Source organism: Marmota flaviventris, chromosome 6 (genome assembly GCF_047511675.1).
Source record: "Marmota flaviventris isolate mMarFla1 chromosome 6, mMarFla1.hap1, whole genome shotgun sequence".
Lineage (NCBI taxonomy): Eukaryota > Metazoa > Chordata > Mammalia > Rodentia > Sciuridae > Marmota > Marmota flaviventris.
This window is the reverse complement of record NC_092503.1, coordinates 56,470,943-56,493,955: the sequence shown is the minus strand read 5'-3', so window position 1 is coordinate 56,493,955 and position 23,013 is coordinate 56,470,943. Positions and strand designations below refer to the sequence as shown.

General features: G+C 38.5%; 1 protein-coding gene across 1 annotated transcript in view; it reads left to right on the top strand.

Moving 5' to 3' along the window:
• The window catches only part of Crybg1 (crystallin beta-gamma domain containing 1), a 50,547-nt gene extending 31,174 nt beyond the window's left edge, over nt 1-19,373 (top strand). The window contains exons 12-20 of the mRNA XM_071613171.1: nt 511-637; nt 985-1,017; nt 2,151-2,263; nt 3,913-4,042; nt 6,638-6,777; nt 8,996-9,119; nt 9,532-9,690; nt 11,547-11,709; nt 17,836-19,373. Coding sequence (XP_071469272.1) covers nt 511-637; nt 985-1,017; nt 2,151-2,263; nt 3,913-4,042; nt 6,638-6,777; nt 8,996-9,119; nt 9,532-9,690; nt 11,547-11,709; nt 17,836-17,924 — 1,078 coding nt within the window. The 3' untranslated portion in view covers nt 17,925-19,373. The remainder of the gene's footprint in view (nt 1-510; nt 638-984; nt 1,018-2,150; nt 2,264-3,912; nt 4,043-6,637; nt 6,778-8,995; nt 9,120-9,531; nt 9,691-11,546; nt 11,710-17,835) is intronic.
• The last annotated feature ends 3,640 nt before the right edge of the window (nt 19,374-23,013 follow it).

Sequence of the window (23,013 nt, the reverse complement as noted above, 5' to 3'; positions counted from 1 at the left end):
ATCTTTCTGCAGAAATATTTTAATGTTGATAACAAAAAGAATTTTTGTTTGCTTATTAAAAGGAATAGGTTCTTCTTGAAAGTTCAATTTGTTTCCTTAGAAGAGAATTAGGAAAATACACAAAGAAATACCTTTATTGGAGCTTCCTCAAGGAATAGGGATTTGATAAATAAGAACATCACAAAGTTAATGTAAAGATACTTTGGTTTTTTGTGTCTTTAGGTGGTGAAGTCTCACTATCTTGCCCAGGCTGGTCTTGAACTCCTGGGCTTAAGTGATCCTCCCACCTAAGCATCATGAGTAGCTAGGACTTTTTAGATTTTGCCTACCATTTTGATTTGTCATGTGGACAAATCCATTCCTAAAGATTAATGGAGATTCAGAAATATTATGGTTGTTGATTAGTAAAATAAATGAAGGTTTCCATATGATACCTATTTACCCATATTTATATGACAGTTTTATATGTAAATTAGGAGTGATAACTGATCACTGTTTTTGTTTCTTTAGATGGGTAGCCTATGAAAATCCTGACTTCACTGGAGAACAGTATGTTCTGGATAAAGGCTTTTACACCAGTTTTGAGGACTGGGGAGGCAAAAATTGTAAGATCTCTTCTGTCCAACCCATAAGTTTGGTAAGGACTTATATGTTTGTACAAGAATATTTAACTGGGGCTGGGGCTGGGGCTGGGGCTCACCGGTAGTGCACTTGCCTGGTATGTGTGAGGCACTGTGTTCGATTCTCAGCACCACATATAAATAAATAAAATAAAGATCTATCAACAAACTAAAAAATAAAAAAAAAATATTTGTATCAATTTGGGATTTTCATAATGTATACTTCTGGTTCACACATTATTGACTGCTACAGGAAATATTCTGAGGTTATTTTAATAGTAATTGCTAATGGTCTGAAAGAGAAAGTTTCTTCAACATGTCTGCTCTATTAATTTCCTTTTCTCTTCCTTTTTAAAATTTTTAGGATTCTTTCACTGGCCCAAGGAGACGAAACCAGGTAATTTTAAAAAATATTCCAGTTTTATTTTCTTTCTTTTCTATTCTTTTCTTTTTTTTTTAAATAATTAAGGGACCTTTCACTGAAAAGCTGACTTATGTGTTAAGTGTCAGATATGTGGGACATTTTGTTAATTTCACCCATTTTTATGCTGGAAAACCTAATTGTATTTTTTATTTTCTTTTCATCCTCATCTCTCTACTCCTTTCCTCCTTTTTTTTTTTTTTTTTTTGGCTAGGGATTAAACCTAGGGCTTTATGTACATCAATTGTACTATTTATTTATTTATTTTGCATTACAATTCTTAATACACCATTATACAATAATTCATCAGTTGTATTTTAAAAATAAGATGTTAACTTTAATGCTTAATTGGTAGCACTGACCCACGTCTAAATTTTTCTTATATTCTTATCATGTAAATTATCATGTAAAGCTGAAATCTATATCATCACATTGAATCAGTTTACATTAACATACTAAGATAAATATTTCAAACAATAGCATATAGTTATCATGATAAATGGTAGAATGAATTTTCATATTTGCTGTGTCTGCATTAGACTAACATTTTATATGGTCTCACTCAAGGCTTTTGATGATTGCAGACTCCCAAATCAACTGCAGTGTTGCATTTGTTATTTAAGCTTTTTAATGGAAATGTTCAGACAGCCATAATTACAGAGGTACAAACATCACTCTAGTTTCCTTTATTGGCATATGAATGATTCTAATAAGTCAGCAAGTATCTTCCATTGAGAGGGAGGAAAAATATACTATATATTTCCAAAATGCAGTTTATTGTTAATGTTAGAACAGATGAATAATTACTTTTGGCCACAATAAAGCTTTAAAATGCCTCATAGCTTGTTAACAATAGGGTGTTCTATAGAAAGTTGCCTCTGTTGTTGGATTGTCCTTTGATGCTGCTGAATTAAATAGTCATGAATGGTATAGCCAACATGTTTCTAATTGATCATTAATACAATAGTAGAAAATTAAAGGATTCGTAAAGTTCACACCAGTTTGCTGTAACAAGTTAGCAGGTCAGTTTTGGGTCATCAATTCAAAAGCTGAATGTGTTAACATGTTTTAGGGAAATAATTTTGTGTGTTCTGTTTACTTTTGCAAAGATTCACTTGTTTTCAGAACCACAGTTTCAAGGTCAAAGTCAAAGATTTGAAGAAACAACAGATCAAATTGATGATTCGTTTTCTACCAAGTCCTGCCGAGTTTTAGGAGGCAGGTAAGCAAAACAATGGAGTTGCAGAGTGGGATCACTGGGATAAAATACAATTCACAAATCAATTTTGCAATAGTCATCAGGTGCCTGGCACTCTATGAAACCACCATCTTAGTTCAGAAGTACACTTTGCAGCATCTGAGTGCTAGATGCCAGAGGATGTGGACATCAGTGTGGGTTAGAGAAGTTGAAGGTCACCTCAGTGTGCGAGGAATTCATGTCAAATTCCATACTCCACACACCTGCTCCCTCATCTATAAAAGGAGAGCTGGACCCTAGATAATCTCTAAGGTACCTCACAAAGTAGATTGTTTTATAGCAGACAGTAATACAATAGGCACATTCTGTACACAAGGCAGATGAAGAAAGTACATGGCTGGGGTGGGGTTGGTGTTCATGCTGATCCAGGAACACACCATCCCTCCTAGCTGGAGCCTCTTGTTGGAAAGAAGCAAGCCAGGTTGTACTGGGAGGGTGAGCTCACACTGCAAAGACTCCCCCTAGGCAACAAGAGTTTCTCTGAATGCCATAGGAAACCCAAGATGGGAAAGGCCTTGGGCTCAACCAGCCAAGCTGAAAAACAATGGTTTTACCAAAGCTTCCTTAGAAAGGGGAGGGTCTAAGGTCTGGGAAACTTGGTCAGGAAAATGTTGGAGCAGTCTGTATAAGAATTGATGAGGAATTAAGTCTAATGATAATAGTAATGGTTCCTTTGATCCTATAAGCCACACTTCCATATCACTTAGCATCTCACAGTGAAAGAGCACTCGCTTCATGTTCAAATACATACACTGATGGTGAGGCTTCAGAGCTGCTTAGCACATGGCTCCATCTCAACCTGGCTGTTCCTTATTCCCCCTTGCTTCATGTAGTACTGTCAGACATGCACTTGGTTTTGTTGCCTGTCTCAACTCTTTGTAAAGTATAAATTAAGGAGAATAGGGACTTGTTTTGTTTTCTCCTGTGTCTCTAGATGAGGAAAGTGCCTGACATGCAATTGTCCTCAATGAGCATTTGTAGAATTTAAGGGGGCATTTAGAATCTAGGGAAGCATGATATATCACCATTTTATCAATAATCTTGAGGCCTTAAGAGGCCAAGTGATTTGTCTAAGTCACTATGATATTTTTGAGTCCTGGCCCAGGCCAGAGCTGTTGGAAATGAGGGTAAAGAGTAAAGGGAAGTGTAAGAGAAATTTGGGGAGGATATCAATATATCTTGGTGACTGACAGCTTTGATGGTTGAAGAAAAATTATAACAGAGGACTCCTAGGCCTGAAGCTACATGAGCTGGGGATAGGTGGCACCTATGAGAGGAGCAAGGAAGGCTGGGAGGTGGGGAAGTAAAACCAAGGGTCATTTCACAGAAAAGAAAGTTTTGTTTCCAAAATGCAAAGTTAATTTATATGAATTTTATATATATATATATATATATATATATATATCTTATATTCATAAGTTATATAATTTATATAACTTATGAATATGAATTTGTCATGAGATGAAATGAAGTAAATATATCCAGATATTTTTGAAGAAAGAAGAGTTAGCCATAAGCCTCATGTTTATGGTATGGCAGTCTTCCTCTAAAATTCAGACTTATTGAGTAGAAATGCTCAAATTGCATCCTGCGTGTGTGGTTTTTCCCTGTAGCTGGGTTGCATACGATGGAGAAAATTTCTCTGGCAATCAGTATGTGTTGGAAGAAGGCCACTATCCTTGTCTCTCTGCAATGGGATGCCTGCCTGGAGCAACTTTCAAGTCTCTTCGTTTCATAGATGTGGTAAGTATGTCAGTGTGAACACAGGATTTCAGAAATGTATGGTCCACATAGCTGATGATTAGAGCATGAAACCAGCATCTAGAACTTACTTAGGGATTAACGTTGGAGACAAGAAAACAGTTGCAGTGAGCTCTCCATCCTGTCACTTTTGATGTCTTTATATGTCTGTAATGTATAAATTGTTTGCTGTTTTCTCAGACTTCTGGGGCAGGGTGTTAGGTTAGTCACAGGCCACTGTCATTATGGGATAATTCAAGGACCCTCTCCTGTGTTGTTTTTCTCTACTTCCTACCATATTTCTATCCTTCTGCCTTTCACAGGCACCCATTCTAATGTGTTTTTGGAATATAGCTTGGATAGTCTTGTAAAATGTATGTTTTTGAAAGATCTGTATTTAGGCTTTTGATTTATATAAACCTTATGCTACAATTCTCGTGCTTATAAATGTAGCTACTTAACATCAAGAACTTTCAAGAGCCATCCGTTTTGCTATATGTACATGTAGATTGTTAGCTAACTGTACATGTATTCCACACCTTGTGTTACTTATTGGATCCTCATATGCTTATCCTGCTGGGACATGTGGGAGTCTCTTGGGGATGACTAGGGAGTGGAAGTGCTGGGTCTCACTTGGTGCTGCCAGATCCCACCACCTCTTCCCACTGGTGGGGCACTCCGATTCCTGCTTCCCACATTATCACAACTGTGTATTCTCTTTCTCATCTCAATTTGATGGAATGGGTAGAAAGTATTATGTCATTGTTGGGTTGATTTGTACATCACTGTTAGGTTGGTAGCTCATGTAATTTATTTGTCATATTCTGATTGGTAAATTGCCAATTTATAGCCTTTGTCCGCCTCCTTATTTGTTTTTCTGTATCTTTTAGGGTTGTTACTGATTTGCAGAAATTCCTGGTAGTTTTTTAGACCATTATGACTCTTGTAGGAGAAATTTTCAAATGACTTCTAAGTGTTAATCCAGGTTATAGTGCCCCCTTTTGGACAGAAATTTTTCATTTTGACGTAGTCCAAGTAATAGAACAACACAACTGCAAGATAATTTTCCGATATTTAAGTCTAAGTGTGTCTGCAATTTTGGAAATTTTTTTTTAGTTCTTGGTAACTGATCTCATAAAAGGCTTTAAACATATGTACATGATGATTTTAAAGATAGGAAGAACATGTGAGTTGGCTTTCTATTATCCATGCCTGCCAGTTTAAATGACAAAATGCTATTGAGACATGAAAATAGTATTGGTGAAACATGGAATGATGTGGTAAGATTCATTAGCTTACAAGTAATGGAATAAGACTTTCTGATAGTTACTTTTGCCTAAAATTCTAAAGGCTACCTTCAAGTATATATTTTGAGGTTTTCAAATGCTATTCCTTAATCAGAGCTAGGCATTTATATTCACAGCTCTCAGACACTTACCTGTAAGTGTCTACATCATCTGTGATGTCCTTTTAAATTTTGATTGTGAGGGAACAGACATTTTTGCCCATAGTAAAAATATACATTTTTGTGGATGTGCAGTGCTGGGGATCAAACCTGGGGCCTTGTTGCAGGCTAGACACTCTACTACTGAGCTGCATCCCCAGCCCTATATATTTTTAATTGTAATTTAATACTTTAGAATTGTTTAATTGATTCTTGATATTAATCTTGAGGGTTGGGAACATTTTGGGGATGTCATTTTAGAGAAAATTGCAGTAAACATGCAAAGTAGTTAGATGAGTACAATTTTTGTCTTGTTTCCTCCTTGTGTGTTTTATATAACCTAATTCCTAGAACATGCAAACCACCTCCACATATTAATCTGCTCTGTTGATGGGTGGACGAAATCTTTCCTACATGTCAGGGCATATCCACATAAACGAAGCAGTAAAGTGCCGCACCCTTGCCACAGAACTTTAAGCAGGTGGGGAAATAATTACAATCCCCACCTACTTTTTTGATGTATCATTTATGATCTTAGGAGTATTATCATTAGAGCTTAGTCTAGGGTCATAAGGGTTTGTAATTTGAAAACAAACATAAGCTGCCAACGTTTCATTTTTCTGAAATCAGTGAACTGGTGTGTTGTTGTTCTCTTTAAAATGATTAACAGTTTGAAACTGGGGCTTCCATCCTGTTTTCTTTCCCCCAGACAATGATGCCTACAGGAAGGTTTGGGAGCGTGAGTATATAGAATCCTAATCTTATTAACAGAAAAAACGAAAACATTTGAAAATAGCTGCAAAGGGACATCTCCTTAACTAGGAATACTACTGAAAAAGGCTAGGGTGAAAATAAATTCTGTCAAAAGTGTTGATATTCCACGTATGTCTGCATTTCTCTGGCTGGGATCTTTTCCTCTGCTACTTAACATGATTGGCGAGGACCTGCCTTTATGTGCAGTGGGGAAACTTGCAGCCCCTCTATCCTTTCCCTGCACTTCGTAGCATGTAGTCACCAGGCTTCCCAGGAAAGGGAGTTTATGAATCAGCCACATCTGGCAGTCTTGTGCTTTGTCCTTGTACTCAGATCATTTTCACATAAGCTTCCAATTATTAACAGATGAATAACAGAACACTATTTTTGTTTCCAAACAGGAATTTTCTGAACCAACAATTATTCTTTATGAAAGAGAAAATTTCAAAGGAAAAAAGATTGAACTTAATGCAGAGACAGTTAATCTCCAATCCCTGGGATTTAACACACAAATACGCTCTGTTCAGGTTCTTGGTGGCATGTAAGTGAGTTATCTACTTGTTAATCCAATAAAATCGATTTTTTCCCCTTTAAAGAGATAGGGTCTCTTGGGGCTGGGATTGTAGTTCAGTGGTTGAGCCCTTGCCTCACATGCATGAGGCACTGATCCAATCCTCAGCACACCATAAAACTAACTAACTAACTAAATAAATAGAACAAAGATATTGTGTCCATCTACAACTAAAAAAAAAGTTTTAAAAAAGAGAGAGAGACATGGTTTCACTGTGTTGCCCAGGCTGGTCCTGAACTTCTAGGCTCAAGTGATCCTCACATCTCAACATCCTGAGTAGCTGGGACTACAGGCATGTGCCACCACCCCAGGCAAAAAATATAATATTTAAAATTAGGGTTTTTAAAAAAAATATTTATTTATTAGTTGTAGATGGACACAATACCTTTATTTTATTTATTTATTCATTTTTATGTGGTGCTGAGGATCGAACCCAGGGCCTCACATGTGCTAAACGAGCACTCTACTGCTGAGCCACAACCCCAGCCCTAAAATTAAGTTTTTAAAATATTTTAAATTGACTGATAATTGTATTATTTATGGGGTACAAAGTGGTGTTTTGACACATGTATACATTGTGGGATGATTAAATAATATTAATTAGCTTATCTATCACCTCAAATATTTATCATTTCTCTGTGCTGAGAAAATCAATTTAAAATCCTTTTTTTAGCTATTTTGAAACATACATTATTCTTCATTGTAGTTACCTTGTTATGCAGAACAACACTTATTCCTCCTGTCTGTTCCTAACTGTAACTTTGTATCCATTGACCAACATCTCACCCTGGGGCCTTCCACCCACTGCCTGTGGTAACTACCTTTCTACTGTCTACTTCTAAGAGTTCAACTGTGTTAGATTTCACAAAGAAGTGAGATCATGTGATATTTGTTTCTCTGTGCCTGCCTTACAAAAATTAAGGTTGGTCAGATTTCCCTCCTTACCTTAAATGAATGGACATATAGCTCTTCCTTTCTTGGTGGGAAAAGCCATATGTAAACCATCTTTCCTCTCCTTATTTGAATTTTTAGCTTCAGATAAGGACTTTGTCTTTAACACCTCTTGAAGTCCCCAGGGGAATGCTTTGCATACAGTGCTCAGCAAATTTATGGGGCACCTTTTTTAGCAAAGAAGAAAAAGCTGATTTTTCTTATTCCTTTGAAAGACCAAGTCCTTTGATTTGGAAGCTAAAGGTTAAGCTTTTTCTTTGACTAGAAGTGACTGACAGATGGGAAGATTTTTTTTTTTTTCAACTTTGACTGATTTTGAAATTGAGTAGGACATACAAATGAATAAGTAACTCCTCGGCACTGCTGCACATACCTATAATTTCAGCAAATTGGAAGGCTGAAGTAGGAGGATCATGAGTTCAAAGCCAGCCTTAGCAACTTAGCAAGCCCTAAACAAGTCAGTGAGACCCTGTTTCAAAATAAAAAAAATAAAAAGGGATAGTGATATGGCTCAGTAGTTAAGCACCCCTGGGTTCCATCCCTGGTACCAGAAAAAAAAAAAAAAAAAGAAGTAGTAGTATCATTAATGTAGTAAATTTTTATTTATAAAATAACAGGTATAGTCTACCTGTATACCAAATGTTGGGGTGAGGGGACTGTAGTTATTTTAAAAATTAGAACTATGGGTGGTTTTTTTCAGTAGGTTCTATTAAATATTTTATGATAAGATGGCTAAAGTAACATTTTGGTGTGCCAGCTCCAGCATTTGGGGGGAAGGAACCTGAGTATCTTTTTAACATTTTTATTGATTTTACTCATTTTAAACAAAATTTATTTTTTATTTAATCTTTAACACTAACTAATGCTGCATATTAAGAATTTGCAAATATTAACTATTTAAATAAAGATCCACAAACTGCGGATGTTTTAAGAACAACTCTCAGGAAGGACTGTGGAGTCCTACTAAAAGATCATCTTTATTTCATTGTTTTATTGGAGGAAAAAGATTACCAATTTCTTTTTGAGACTGTACCCAAAATCTGCTATTTGTCAAAAAAAAGGCTGACTTAAGTGTTCTAGAAAATAGTTTCATCCCCCTACCAATGTATATTTAAAGTATAAAGTTCAGTCCAGAATTTGAGAAAGCATTCTAAAAATAGATGTAATTGTTAGGGCCCATTGTCAAAAGAAAATTTCCATTTCCTATGGTTATCTCCTTTCCTCTCCTCACCCCCAGATGGATTACTTATGAATATGGAAATTACAGAGGTCGGCAGTTCCTATTGTCACCAGCAGAAGTACCTAGTTGGTATGAATTCAGTGGCTGCCGCCAAATAGGTTCTCTACGACCCTTTGTTCAGGTATGTTTTTCTTTTTCCTGCTGTGAATAGAATCTTCTCTGAAATTTTTTTCTTTTTTGAAAGTACAAGTCAACTTTGAGTTTCTAAAGTTTGAAATTGGCTCCTCCCCCACCCCCTCAGTATTTAGGCTCAGTATTTGGGCAACATGAGGGGTGGCTGCTTCAGAAATGCTAACATCAGACATGGTATGTTCCAAGCTCTGGTGTGTCCATAGGCAGGGTCTCTGCCCTCGGCACTTTGAAATGTTGTCAAACTCTTATCATTGAGAAAATCTTGAAACCTCTGAGGCTCTCAAGTATAGTAATTATCCCTTATCCATACTTCACTTTGACTTCTTCCAAATATTAATGCTTATTCAGTGTTTCTAACAGCACAGTTTGTATGTGACTATTGCTGGGGTTTTGTCTTCTAGAAACGAATTTGTTTCAGACTTCGAAACAAAGCAACAGGGTTATTCATGTCAACCAATGGCAACTTAGAGGATTTGAAGCTTCTTAGAATACAGGTCATGGAAGATGTTGGTGCTGATGATCAGATTTGGATTTATCAAGAAGGATGCATCAAATGCAGGGTGAGCTTTTTGGACTAGGCAGGGGTCTAGAATACCTTTGCCAGGAGGTAATTCATCCTTTATCATGCCTTTGATCTTTCTTCAAGTAGATACTTCTCATGATTCCTGGAGCACTTTCCAAAAAAATTGGAAGGTGTCTTTTTTTTTTTTTTTCCATGAAAATATTCCTCAGCTCTGATGAACCAGTCTTAGGAACCTAAAATGGGAGGTAAATTTAGTACTGATCCAAGATAGAGTATTTCTATTTATACTCGGTTTTTATATTGTAATAGAAAAAGGAAATGATTGTTATTCTTCTCCTTTCCTTAATCTACTTATTATAGAAGTAAACTCTAGCCCCAGTGCATCAACCAAAATCACTCTTGGTTTGTTTCTGTTTTGGAGAACACACAGTACAGGAGGAAGGGTGAAGAGAGGGCCCTGGGTGCACATCATCCATTTCCTAATGGTCATATGCCGTGAAGTGGAGGATGGCCCATCGCCCTCTTGCATCACTCTTGTCCCCACAGACATTTAAAAGCTGAATGTAGACAGATTTTACGAGAGAAGTTCACGCTTCTATTGTAGGTCTCTTCTTTACTCCTTAACTTTATGGGCTTGACTGTTGGCTCCAGGTATTTTAAAAACTTGGTGCCCGTGAGTCAGCAGAAGGCACACAGTCTCATGGGGGGGGAGCACATTTGCTCATTGGGTCTGCCATGCTTGAGGGAGAATCAGCCTTTCGAAAACAGAAGCACTGTTTAGACACGCACAGAAGCAGCAGCACGAGAAACAGAAGTAGCTGAAACATAGAAGCATGAAGAGAAGCCCATTTCTGTCTTGGAATTATCTTAATGCAATAAAATAGTGCTTCCAACAGTTACTTCTAACAACAATTCAGTGATATTGTTTAAAAGCTTTTAATTCATTAGGTAAATGAAATAAGTGAAGTGTCACAACTGATCTCAATGCTTTCATCTGGACATAGAATAGGTACAATAGACTAGGTACTGACTGATAGGTACTGAATAGGCACTAACTGATAGATTGATTGATTGATTGAGGTGCTGGGGATTGAACCCAGGGCTTGGAATATGCTAGGCAAGTGCTTTACTACTGAATTTCATCCCCAGCCTAGAATAGTACTCTTTTAGTGAGCTTTTAAAAAACTTTTATTTACTTTTATAGCACTGCGGTATGTGAACTTATGACTGTAATACAATGTTTATATATTAAGGGTAAATTCTTTTCAGGGAAAGACTCTTAAACTCCTTGCATTAAAACACTCTCTAGTGAGCTTGTAGTTTCTTCTCTTTTTATAGTGGATAGCATGCCTATTTAGGAAATTTTAGACATTTCTCCTGAAGGAAAGACAAGAGAAGCTAATAAACGCAATTTCAAGTATTAAAATGATAAAATGCCCTGTAGCCACTCCAGTGCTATAGCATTAGAAGTGCAGTCATATACTAGAAGGTCAGGCCAAGCAGAGGCAGGTGTGTGTGGTGGGGGTGAGGGGAAGAGATTGAGCTACAGACCCAGCCTCAGATCACAGTCACTTCTAACAGAGAAAAATACCACAATGGGGAGTTTCAATGTCCTGAGACTTAAGAGTAATACAGAGTCTTGTCAAGGGCAGAAGTCTCTTTATGATGGACGAGAATTGAGAACTTTCCATTACTCATGTCCTCTGAAATAAAGGGCATAAATAGTTGTTGTTTGAGTCTAGTTATTCTGGCTAAAAGCTAAAATGCTTCATGTGGGATAAATGAAGTCAGGAACTATGATAATTTTAAAAATCATTTTAACTAGAGGAATAATTGCTGTGAGACTTGAATATGTCTCCTTCTCTAATGCTTTGTTTTTTTTCCACTACACAGATAGCAGAGGACTGCTGCCTGACAATCGTGGGCAGCCTGGTAACATCTGGCTCAAAGCTGGGTCTGGCACTCGACCAGAGTGTTGACAGTCAGCTCTGGTGCATGAAGCCAGATGGCAGGATCCACAGCAAACTGAAGCCCAATTTAGTTTTAGATATCAAAGGTAAGGATCATTTCCTTTATTATAATGTACCCTTGCTTCAGTTAAGGAAAAATCTCCTCTGAAAATGATAAGTACATTATGAATGGTAAGTGTTTTTGTTAGCTTTTTCATCACTATGACCAAAACACCTGACAGGAACAACTTATAGGAGGAAGTTTTTTTGAGGGGGGCTCACAATGTCTGAGGTCTCAGTTTATAGATGGCTGACTCCATTGTTTTGGGTCCTAGTGAACAGCACATCATGGGGGAAGGGCCCAGCAGAGGAATGCTGCTCAGCTCATGGAGGGAGGGATCAAGAAGCAAAGAGAGAAGGGGGGGGGGGGGAGGGACACACCTTCTGGGACACCTCCTCCAGTATCCACCTCCTCCAACCACGTTCCACCTGCCTTCAGTTAGCACCCAGTCAGTCCATTCAAACTATGATGGACTGATTAGGGCATAGCTCTCATAATCTAATCATTTTACCTCCAAACATTCCTGCATTAACACAGGAGTTTTGGGAGGACACCTTACATCTATCACAGTAAGAAAGCCCCTACTAGGTGCCAGCCACTGTGTTGAACATGTCACACACATTAGCTTGTGAGATCATGCTTCATAGCAGCCCTAAGAGGTCTGTGTTCTCTTCCTCCCTCCTCTCTCCCTTCCTATTTTAAGCCCCAAATCCTAAGGCTCAGAGGCATTAGTCAGTTTGGCCATGATCTCACACCTGTGAGAGCTGAGCTGGATCTGGATACAGGCTCATTTCCAAACCTTTTTTTTTTTTTTTTAGGTGCTAGGGATGGAAACCAGGGTCCAAGCATGCTAGGCATGTGTTCTATCACTGAGCTACAACCCCTACCCTGTTTTTATTATAAAAATAATAATCTAAAAGGCTGTTATCATAGTATAGTTGATGGTTCTCATGTATATACATGTAGCCTTTCATTGAAAAGATCTAAGACCAAAAGGAATTAACAGAGGATGATTTCAGTAGAACATGTGTTCAATGCCGTTTATCCAGGGTAAACGGATGGTGCTTCTTGGAAGAGTGAGTTGGGCCAGTGGTCCTCAAAACATATCTGTTATAGAATTACCTGCAAGACTGTTTAAGCAAAGACTGCTGGGTCTCATCCTCAGAGTTCCTGATACAATAGGTCTGGAGGGATACCCAAGAATTTGCTTTTCTAACAGGTTTCCAGGTGCTACTGATGCTGCTGGTCTGAGGACCAAACTAGGGGAACCATTGATGGTACTTTAAAAAAAATGGAAAACAAAACTGACCTAATATTATAATGGAATTCAGAGAATTACTGTTGTTGCCATTTACAAGCAAATGAAGACCAAGTATTCATGTCATCTGGGGCAATTTTGTTTTAAATTATTAATGGGCACTTTTCTATTTCCTATCAAGAGAGCTGGCATGATTGTTTTGCTACACAGTAAACCAGTGATAATGTAAACATACTTCACTCTGTACTCCATTCTAACTCACCACTAGAAGTTGGTTCGATTTTTACTTTAATCAGGGCTGTAGGCCAATGCCGTCATTAAAAACCAAGATGTAAGGGTAAAAAAAAACAACTTAGTCTGGTTTTTAAGACACTTCTGGACAATGGAAAATACAGCATGAACTTTTTTTCCCCCTTATTTGTTATTCTTAGTTATACATGACAGCAGAGTATATTTGACATATTATACATACATGGAATATATCTTGTTCTAATTAGGATCCCAGTCTTGTGGATGTACATGATATGGAGATTCACTGTAATGGATTCATATATGGACATAAGTCATGATAGATTCATTCAACTGTCTTTCCTATTCCTATACCCTGTCACTTCCCTTCATTCCCCTTTGTCTAATCCACTGAACTTCTATTCATCCCCTCCCCACTTTGTTGTGTGTTAGCATCCACATATCAGAGAGAACATTCAATCTTTGATTTTGGGGAGATTGGCTTATTTCACTTAGCATGGTAATCTCCAGCTCCTTCTATTTACTGGCAAATATCATAAAGTCAGTCCTTTTTATGTCTGAGTAATATTCCATTGTGTATATATACCACATTTTCTTTATCTATTCATCTGTTGAGGGGCACCTAGGTTTGTTTCATAGCTTAGCTATTGTTAATTGAGCTGCTATAAACATTGATGTGGCTGGGTCACTGTAGTATGCTGGTTTTAACTCCTTTGGATAGATGCCTAGTAGTGGGATAACTGGTTCAAATGGTGGTTCCATTCCTAGATTTTTGAAGCATCTCCATACTACTTTCCAGAATGTTGCACCAATTTGCAGTTCTACCAGCAATGTATTATTGTACTTTTTCCCTCACATCCTCGCCAACATTTGTTATTACTTGTATTCTCAATAATTGTATTCTGACTGGAGTGAGATGAAATCTCAGTGTAATTGAACATTTTTTCATATATTTGTTGGCCATCCATATTTCTTCTTGTAGGAAGTATCTGCCCATTTATTGATTGGGTTATTTGTTTATTTGTGGGTTTTTGTTTTTGTTTTTTTGGTATTTTGAGTTCTTTGTATATCCTGGAAATTAACAACCTATCTGAGGTGCCGGTGGCAAATATTTTCCTCCCATTCTGCAGATTATTTCCTTTGCTGTGAAGCTTTTTAGTTTGATACCATCTCATTTATTGATTCTTGATTTCGCTTCTTATCAAGAACATTTTTTATCAGGGGTTTTGGTAACTGCTTAGGAATAGAAGTGCCTATCAATTCCTGTGATCTCCAGGTAGGTAGAGTGGCCAATCCACTTAGCAGTGGAATTAAAATCACAAAGAACTTGAGAAGTTGGAAAGGTGCTCAGACAGGCAGACAAACCAAGTTGAATGAAGGCAGAGGCTGAGCACAAATTAAGCAATGTGCTTGCAGGCTGGATGGGGACAAGAAAATCATGTAAAATGTGCATAGGATCCTTGCATATGAGAAAATAAGTCTCACATTCAGAAAATGAACTACTATGTAGCATACATCCCTCATATCACATTTGATACAATAGATTTCTCTCACTATACAGACAGGCACAATACCCATTTTACAATCTTGAGAAGATTACTCAAAATTCAAACTGGCTAACAGTCACCGGCCCAGGCCTTTGTTCTTTTGGTCAACTCTGTGGCACTGGCACTCCTCATTCCATGTAAAATAGCTTCAAAATCCCCAGAGAAGACAAAGAAATGTGACAAAATTGGAAATGTTAGAAAAACTCAGATATGTTTAGTCCCCAAAAGAAGGCTAGGCAAACTTTCATGTTTCTTACAGGTGCCATTAATGCCCTATGTCCAGGATTAAGATCCCTGTAATCCTTCGAGCTTTTCTCCTTTTGTTCCTTCAACAGTCAGTATTCACTGGTACCCACCAGGTGGCAGGCTCTCTGCTGAACTGTGGAATACCAAAGTGAATGGTGACCACTGCCTTGGCTCTGACCTGAACTTGGGACTCTAGGAGGTTCTTCTCTAGGGCCTCAAAGCCCCTTCCCTAGAATAGTTATACATTAGTCAAGTGCCTCATGAGTAAGGACAGTGGCCTGTATATTTGTGAAGTCTCAATATGTAGTATGGCAGCTGCAATAATTACTTAATTTCTTGTTATACTGAATTTAAATTTCTCAGCATGTGGGAGAATGATGCCATCTTCTGGACAGGGAGGTGTAGAGCACTGACCACACTCAATGCAAGGAAAATAATAAGCACATCTGTCCTCTTCCATGCACTTAGTAGGAGACTGTGGTTTCCATGAGCTACCCCAGAACCATTCAAATTGCCAGAACCTGTTAAAATTGCTGTAACACTTACTAGATCAAGTGTCTTTCCTCTGTGCTTCTGTTTAGAGAGGAAGTTGTTTGGATAGTCCCGTATTATTCCAGGACTTATCTTATGGTAACAGTGGAAGCTGATTCATAAGCACTTTAAAAAACATCAAAAGTCTGGCAGGATTATACTATTAGTAGATGAATGAAACAACTGTATATCACAAAAACTAAAAGTGAACCAAAGTAGAAAGGATATCTTCCAGGCAATATTTTTCTATTGTTATGTGTTTTAAGGAAATGCTACTGATTTCTTTTAAAGAGGATGGAAACTTTGTTCGAAATTACTCTTCCTCAGTCCTGTTTGCCAAGAACTCAGATGTAACTGGCTAAGAGTCATTGACCCGGGCCTTTATTCTTATTTGATCAACTCTGTGGCACTAGCACTCCTCAATGTAAGATAGCTTCAAAATCCTCCAGGGAAGACAAAGAAAGGTGATGAAATTGGAAATGTTAGAAAAATTAGGATATTTAGTCATTTCACACACATGGCAGGCATGTGTGTGATTTCAGTACATAGGTGGTGTAGATATGATAGAACAACTGGTGGCCTCATTTACACCATTTATACATGTTGTATGGGAAGGTAAGTTAAAACAAACAAAAAACCCACGTAGTGTCTTCCAGTCCCCAAATATGTGCTAAAAAAAAAGAAAGGTCTTTGTGCTTCATTTTTAGTCACTTATACTCTCTACCCATCCAACACTATCTTTTGTATCATATAGTCCAGTAGAAATTTACCTGATTTTCCCTTGTTTTTGTTTTTTGTGGTGCTGGGAATTGAATCCAGGGCCTCACATATCGAATCCAGCACTTTACCACTGAGCTCTACCTTTAGCCCTGAAATATACCTATTTTCTAAAAAGAGAGAAGAAAAAAGTCTGGGATGATTAAATTCTTCCCAAGGGCAAATTAATGACTCAGATTATTTCTCAAGATCTTTCTAGTCTTCGTGAGTCCAATTAGAATTGGTATAATACACACAAAAAGTAAATATTATTAAGATACTCTTATCTTGGACTCTAGCAGTACAGAATCTGGATTTGATCCCCAGTACCACAAAACAATGACAAATACTATAATCTTGAAGATTGAAAAGAGAAGGCCCTGTGCCCTGACTACTTTCTGAAACTTCAGTGGGGCATGTTGTGTCTTGGTGGATAGCATACGATTTACTAGTCCCTACTGCTGACTTGGATATAAAAAGGCCCAAGGCACCTTGCTAGTACCTGGAGAGGCTCTTGACTATTAGTGATGACAAATTGATTTCTTATAGAAGTATAAGAGATGACTTCCTTCCCCATCTGCCTTGATCTATCATGTAAATTTTCAGACCTTTTGCAAATGATTTAAGGGAGAAAAGAAGTTTATTTCTTCTTGGCCTGATGATGAAGCATGATTTCAATACCAATCATGCCCTGCAACCAGACACACAGATTTTTATTTCCCTGAAGCCCCTGGTAATGCACCTTGGTGCAGAGTCTTATGCTAAATAAAATAAGGTATCTGAAAGGATGTTTATTCCATAATGGAAAGAAAATCAGAAAGCCTTTATTGGGTTAATGATACTTCACCATCAGGAGTATAAAAGATACTTCTCTATTAAAAGAAGGTGGTTTTAACAAAGTATCAAAAGTTTCCAATAAGTATCCTTGGAATGTCTTCTTGCAGACATTCTGGTGAAGAAAAGTTATGAGGTGTATGACACTACTTTTACAGTACAAAGGTACTTAGCATTTTAACTGCTGGGTATTTTTGTTTGCCAAGTTCCCGGTGGTGGGAGTGCTTCCGGTCTCTGTGTATACTTCTGGGTGTCATTAAATCCTCCCCTTGGACTTAATATCACCATTTTTTCATTATTCTCGAGAAACCTGTTGCCTCTGATAGCCACTCCCACTGCCTTTCTGCCAGTGTAGGTCTGTTTATTCCTCACTAGGAGCTCAAATTCATGATCTCACCACTGACTCTACTGTGGTCTCTTTGCTTTTTTCCCCCTCTAGATGTTTCCCTGTTGCCCCCAGTTTCAGGCATGGTAAGAGGGACCATACACTGGCCTTTAAGAATCAGGTAGAAAAGGAGCCCCATGAGGTAGGCTATGCCATGGGAAGCTGCCAGGGTCCCATGATGAATTTCATTAGACTGGCCTATGATAGGTTGAGCCTCTCATCCCACAGGAGTTCAGGGCTTCCTTCCTGCTGTTTTCTTGGAGCACACAGTTTCACGCCCTGTGTGTTTGCTCTAGAGTATTGGTATAAATTGTGTCTGCTGTTGTCCCTTCACCTTGGGCATATTTCCTCTTTTCTTTCTTTCAGGGGGTGCGCAGTATGATCAGAATCACATTATCCTCAACACAGCCAGCAAAGAGAAGTTAACACAAGTGTGGGAAGCCATGGTCCTATGAGCCAGAACAACGGATACAGTGGGAACCTTTCTGGAGGTCTTTCCAGCTGCCTTATTTAAGAAACACAAAGGACAATACTGATGGAGGAGCCAAGTGGAAAGTGGATGGACTTCTTCTTCCATCTTGAATGACACTGCCGTGGCTGGGAGAATCATCTCATCTTTTCAAAAGACTGCAATAATTTTAAACCAATACTTTGTCCTCCTTTCATTTTTTGCCTTTCATTTTCTCTCAGTAGCTACTTAAACAAGTTGCATCACTAGCAGCTTTGGGGGTGTTTAAAGATGCGATAGGAAGACTTCAAGATTATGAATGTTTAAAATTATTTCCAAAGATTGTAATGGAGAGAACAGGATCAAGTTTACTTTGTGGACTTAAAAATCCCTTCTACTTTAAAGGGAAGGATAAAAGCCTAAGTTTGTAAGGTAGAAGACTATTGAGCATCTGAAAAACATGCTTTATTAGGCCTGTACCTTTGGTCCTCGGCCTTAATGTTTTCTGGAACCATTAATTATGCTTGATAATAAAGTGTGAAAGCCTTATATGTTCAGAGACATTATAAGTATAAACAAATACTATTTTCTTTCAGTTAATATTTAAAAATTAGTAAACTGATTAACTTCATGTCCATGTCTGCTAACATTTATTAGCAGAATTTGGATTATTCTAGGGGCTGCTCTAGATATCACAAGTGAATGTTTAATGCCTTTCCGATAGCTGCTACTGGAACAGTATTATCATGGCCTAATTTATTAGCCTCTCCTTACTTGTCTGCAAGTACTGAAGCCATGTTCTATAGATTTTTGCTAACCTAACTTCCAGGCACTACTGAGTGGGACAGGCTCAGGTCTGAAGGTACTGGGGGTACTGCAGCCCTGATATCACTTCCTTCTAGTAGCAGAGAGGTGTGCAAAGCTGCAGGGGATGATCAGCGCTCATGTCCAGAAAGTAAAAGAGAAGAGACCCTGAAGGCTGGTGTTGGCCATAGGTTACAGCTCTGAGCACCTGTGAATGCCGTAAGCAATTCAGAAATGCAAAGGAAATGTTTCCCTTGCAGCTCTGTTGGTTCTAGTTTTGAACTAAACTGCTGAATGTTTCCTTGAATACAACCTTCCTTTTATTTTTTTTTCCTGTCTTTGTTCCTGAATACCGGTGCTCTTGTTATAAGTAGAACAAATCTTTCCATTTCATTAGTTCAGGTGTTTCCAATTCTGAAATGTGATCCTCCCTGAAGTCTGTAGGCAACTGTGGTCATTAGAATAATTTACCTTCAGTTTTAAAATAATGTTTGCACATGTACAACAGCTCCAACATGTCTGTCTCATTCTTAGATGTAGAGCTCTGATTGTAAGCATTTTGTGTATATCATTACAGAATGATGGGTAAGATATTCTATAATAACCTGTGCTGAATTTATCTCTTGAATAAACTTGTTTCTGGTTAACTATATTGATGAAATCTCATACAGTCCATTCAGAAGCCCTCATCTAACCACTTCTAAGGGTCAGTCAGAAAATTTGAAATAAATGTCTGACAGAGTAGGATGGGGCCAGCTCAGGGTCCTGGTGTGACAGCAGGGAAGGTTTTGCTGACCACCCTTTAACTGCATAATAGAACAAGTGAGGTCCTGGCCTATCTACTCTCTCAAGTACCTAACTCCTCACTACCGCCCTCAGGGACAAGAGCTGAGACTGCTCCAGGTGGAAATTAAGAGCAACTAGTTTTATAAAAAAAAAAAAAAGAGCAACTAGTTTTTACAAATAGAAAAACATCTTTTTCTTTTGAAGTAATTTGTGCTCAGACAACTCTAGAGAAAAGCCCATATCCAACATGCTACCAAATAAGTGTCTAACAGGAAAATACAAAGTGAAATCTTCTCAGAACAAGTCTGCATCAAAAACTAAAAGCAAGTACCAAAGGCCTGATAATGGAGGTGAGTCCAACAGTCAATAAAAAACACATTAATGGAGATTCTGAAGTGCATGCTGTGATGGGTGTATTGGTGTATTGTACCTAAATGCAGTCATGTGAGGTCAGATAATGGCCAACTAGACTCCACTGGAATGGTGGCAATTTCCCCAGAAAGGTCCCCAGAGAAGAAGCATGTTTCAATTGCTGAAAGAGGCCCAGCCCTTATGAAAAACTTAGGGTTTAAGAAAGTTAGAAACTTTATCCTTACCTTTGAATATTAAGAGATTAAGCAATCAAATCAGGCCAGATTTTTATAGATGACCATAACAGATTCAAAACTAATAAGTCTGTGATAACCACAGTAGAGCAGGGGAATAAAAACAAAGTGTGTTAGCTTACTGTTACTGTGACAAAATACCTGAGATACCCAAGTTATAAGGAGGCAATGTTTATTTTGGCTCATGGTTTTGGAAGTTTTGGTTCATGGTCCGTTGAACCCGTTGCTTTTGTGTCTGTGGTGAGGAGAACATTGGGGTGGCACAGTGAAGGAAGATGCTTACCTGATGGAGGCCAGGAAACAGGGAGGTAAGAAGGGGCTAGGATCCCAATAACCCTTCCAAGGCCATGCTTCCAATAACCTACTTACTTTGCTTCCACTAGGTCCCAAAGGTTCTACCACCTCCCAAGATGGCTACAGACTTTGAAGGGACAAAGACTTCAATACATTGGCCTTTGGAGAACATTCCAGGTTCAAACTATAGCATTCCACCCTAGCCCCAAAGACTTATTTCCACCTCACAGTGCAAAATGAATTCCTTCCATCTCTAAGAGTTCTCAAAATCTGAACAGTTCCACCACTGATCAAAAATCCAAGTCCAGGGCTGGGAGCATAGCTCAGTTGGTAGAGTTCCTGCCTCTCATGCACAAGGACCTGGGTTCAATCCCCAGCACCACCAAAACAAAAACAAACAAAAAATCCAAGTCCAGAGTCTTCTCTGCAAGACAAATTCTAAGCTGTGAGCCCCCATAAGAATCAAAAGAACATATAGTTCTAGGGTACAATGGGACAGAGTAAATATTCCATTCCAATAGGGAGGAATGGGGGCACACAAAGGGAGGACTAGAACACACCAAGACTGAAACCCAGCATGGCAAACATTAAATCCCACAGTTTGATATCTACCAGGACAGTTGGTGTGATGTGAGGTCCAAAGTGCTTGGACAGCACCACCCCTTCAGCCTTACTGGCTGCAACCCACATGACCATTCTCTTAGGCTCTCTTTCCTGACAGCAGCTTCTCCTGACAGGTGTTCCATGTACCTGGCATTTATAACTTCCTGGGGTCTCCATCACAACTTCAGCTTCACTCTTAAGCTTCGTGTATCTCCCTGTTAGGAATTGCTTGCAGGGATTCTGACCCTGCCACACACTGCCCAGCCTCTAAGGCTTTCCTCTGAAATCTTGGTAGAAGGCTCAATGACCCAGGAATTCTTGCATTCTGCATGCCTGCAAAACCAGCATCATGAGGACAATGACAGCCACATCCACACTGGTTCAAACCACTGCTGCAGTGGCCTGAGTGCCTTGATGGCTAAACACAGGAAACAAATCCCAGGGAGATAATTCCCTAGGTAGCTCTGTGTGCACAGAGTGCCCCCAGGACTCTCTCCTCAAACAAAACTCTTTTCAATTCCTGAGATGCCCTGAAGGCATCTTTCTTATTGTCCAAGTGCAAAGTACTTCACTTCTTTTTAATTATGCTGATCTCTTTAGTATCTTCCTTGTAAGCCCCTGAAATGAGCTTCTTTTCTGGCAAATTGCAGGTTTTCCTAATTTTTCCACACTGCTCCTCTTTGCTCCTGATTCTCACTGTGAATTTGGCTAAAAGCAACCAGTAGTACCTGTGCTGCTAACTGAATACTGTGTTGCTTTGAAATTTCCTCCTCCAAATAAACTAGTCTGTCACCTTTAAATTCAGCCTTACACAAAGTCTCAGGGAACAGACAAAATATAACTTGCCAGACTTTTAATCCAGATGACTGCTGGTCAAATTCCTAATAGTGTCCTTACTTATATCTGAAGCTTCATCAGCAGTCTTACTGTCTGCATTCTTGTCAGCATTCTAGCCTTCTGAGCCATCATGAGAATCACTCATTAAATTCCATTTACAGCATTTTAGGCTTTCTATCATCTGCTTCTCTAAACTTTTCTAAATTTCTCTGCAAACAAATTCCAAAGGCTTCTGAATCAAATCAGTATAGTCATAGCAATGATCCCACTTCTTGGTACCAATTTTCTGTGTTAGATTATTATTGTAACAAATAACTGAGATAATCAAGTTATAAGGTGGAAATGTTTATTTTGGCTCAGTTTTGGAGGATTCAGTTCACATCAGTTGGCTTTGTTGCTTTGGGGCCTGTGGTGAAGCAGCACATCATGGTGGAAGCAAATGGTGAAAGAAAATGCTCACTTTTGTCAGCCAGGAAGCAAAGAAGGCAGGAAGGCACCAGGATCCCAGTATCTCCTCCAAGGGCATGCCCCCAGTGACCTAGCTTCTTCCTACTAGTTCTACCACTTAAAGGTTCCACTGACTTCCAGTAACACCACAAGCTCAGACCAAGCTCCAACACATGGTCTTTGGGGGTCATCCAAATCCAAACTAAGGCAGCCAGTTAGAAAGTGTTCACTGATGAATTCAAGAAGAAACCAGCTTTTATTTTATTCAATTAACAAACTTATTTATTTTGTGATGTTAGGGATGGCCTCATGCACACCAGGCAAGTGCTTTATCACTGAGCTATGCTCCCAGTCCAGAGCAAGCTTTTTAATAACTTTTCATGCTGGTATCCATTCACAAACTCCAAGTTTTAGGACCTTAAAAACATTATCATAATAAAACAAGGTTTGAGTTGCTAGAAGAGAAGGTACCATAGCAATCTGCAAAGCTGTTGTGAAAGAACAGCTTAAAAAGAATATGCAATTCTCACTGACTACAGACAAGTCCAAGTGCTGATGTTTGTATCAACCACTGGCAAGTCATTGGCAAAAAAAAAAAAAGTGTGTTTATTTTTTTTTAGCCTATCATGGAACTTATAACCTAATATGGAAAAATGTTTGAGGGGGATGGCTAGAAAAAAGTATGGACCACAAGCACTCACCAAATAAGAAAGCCAACAA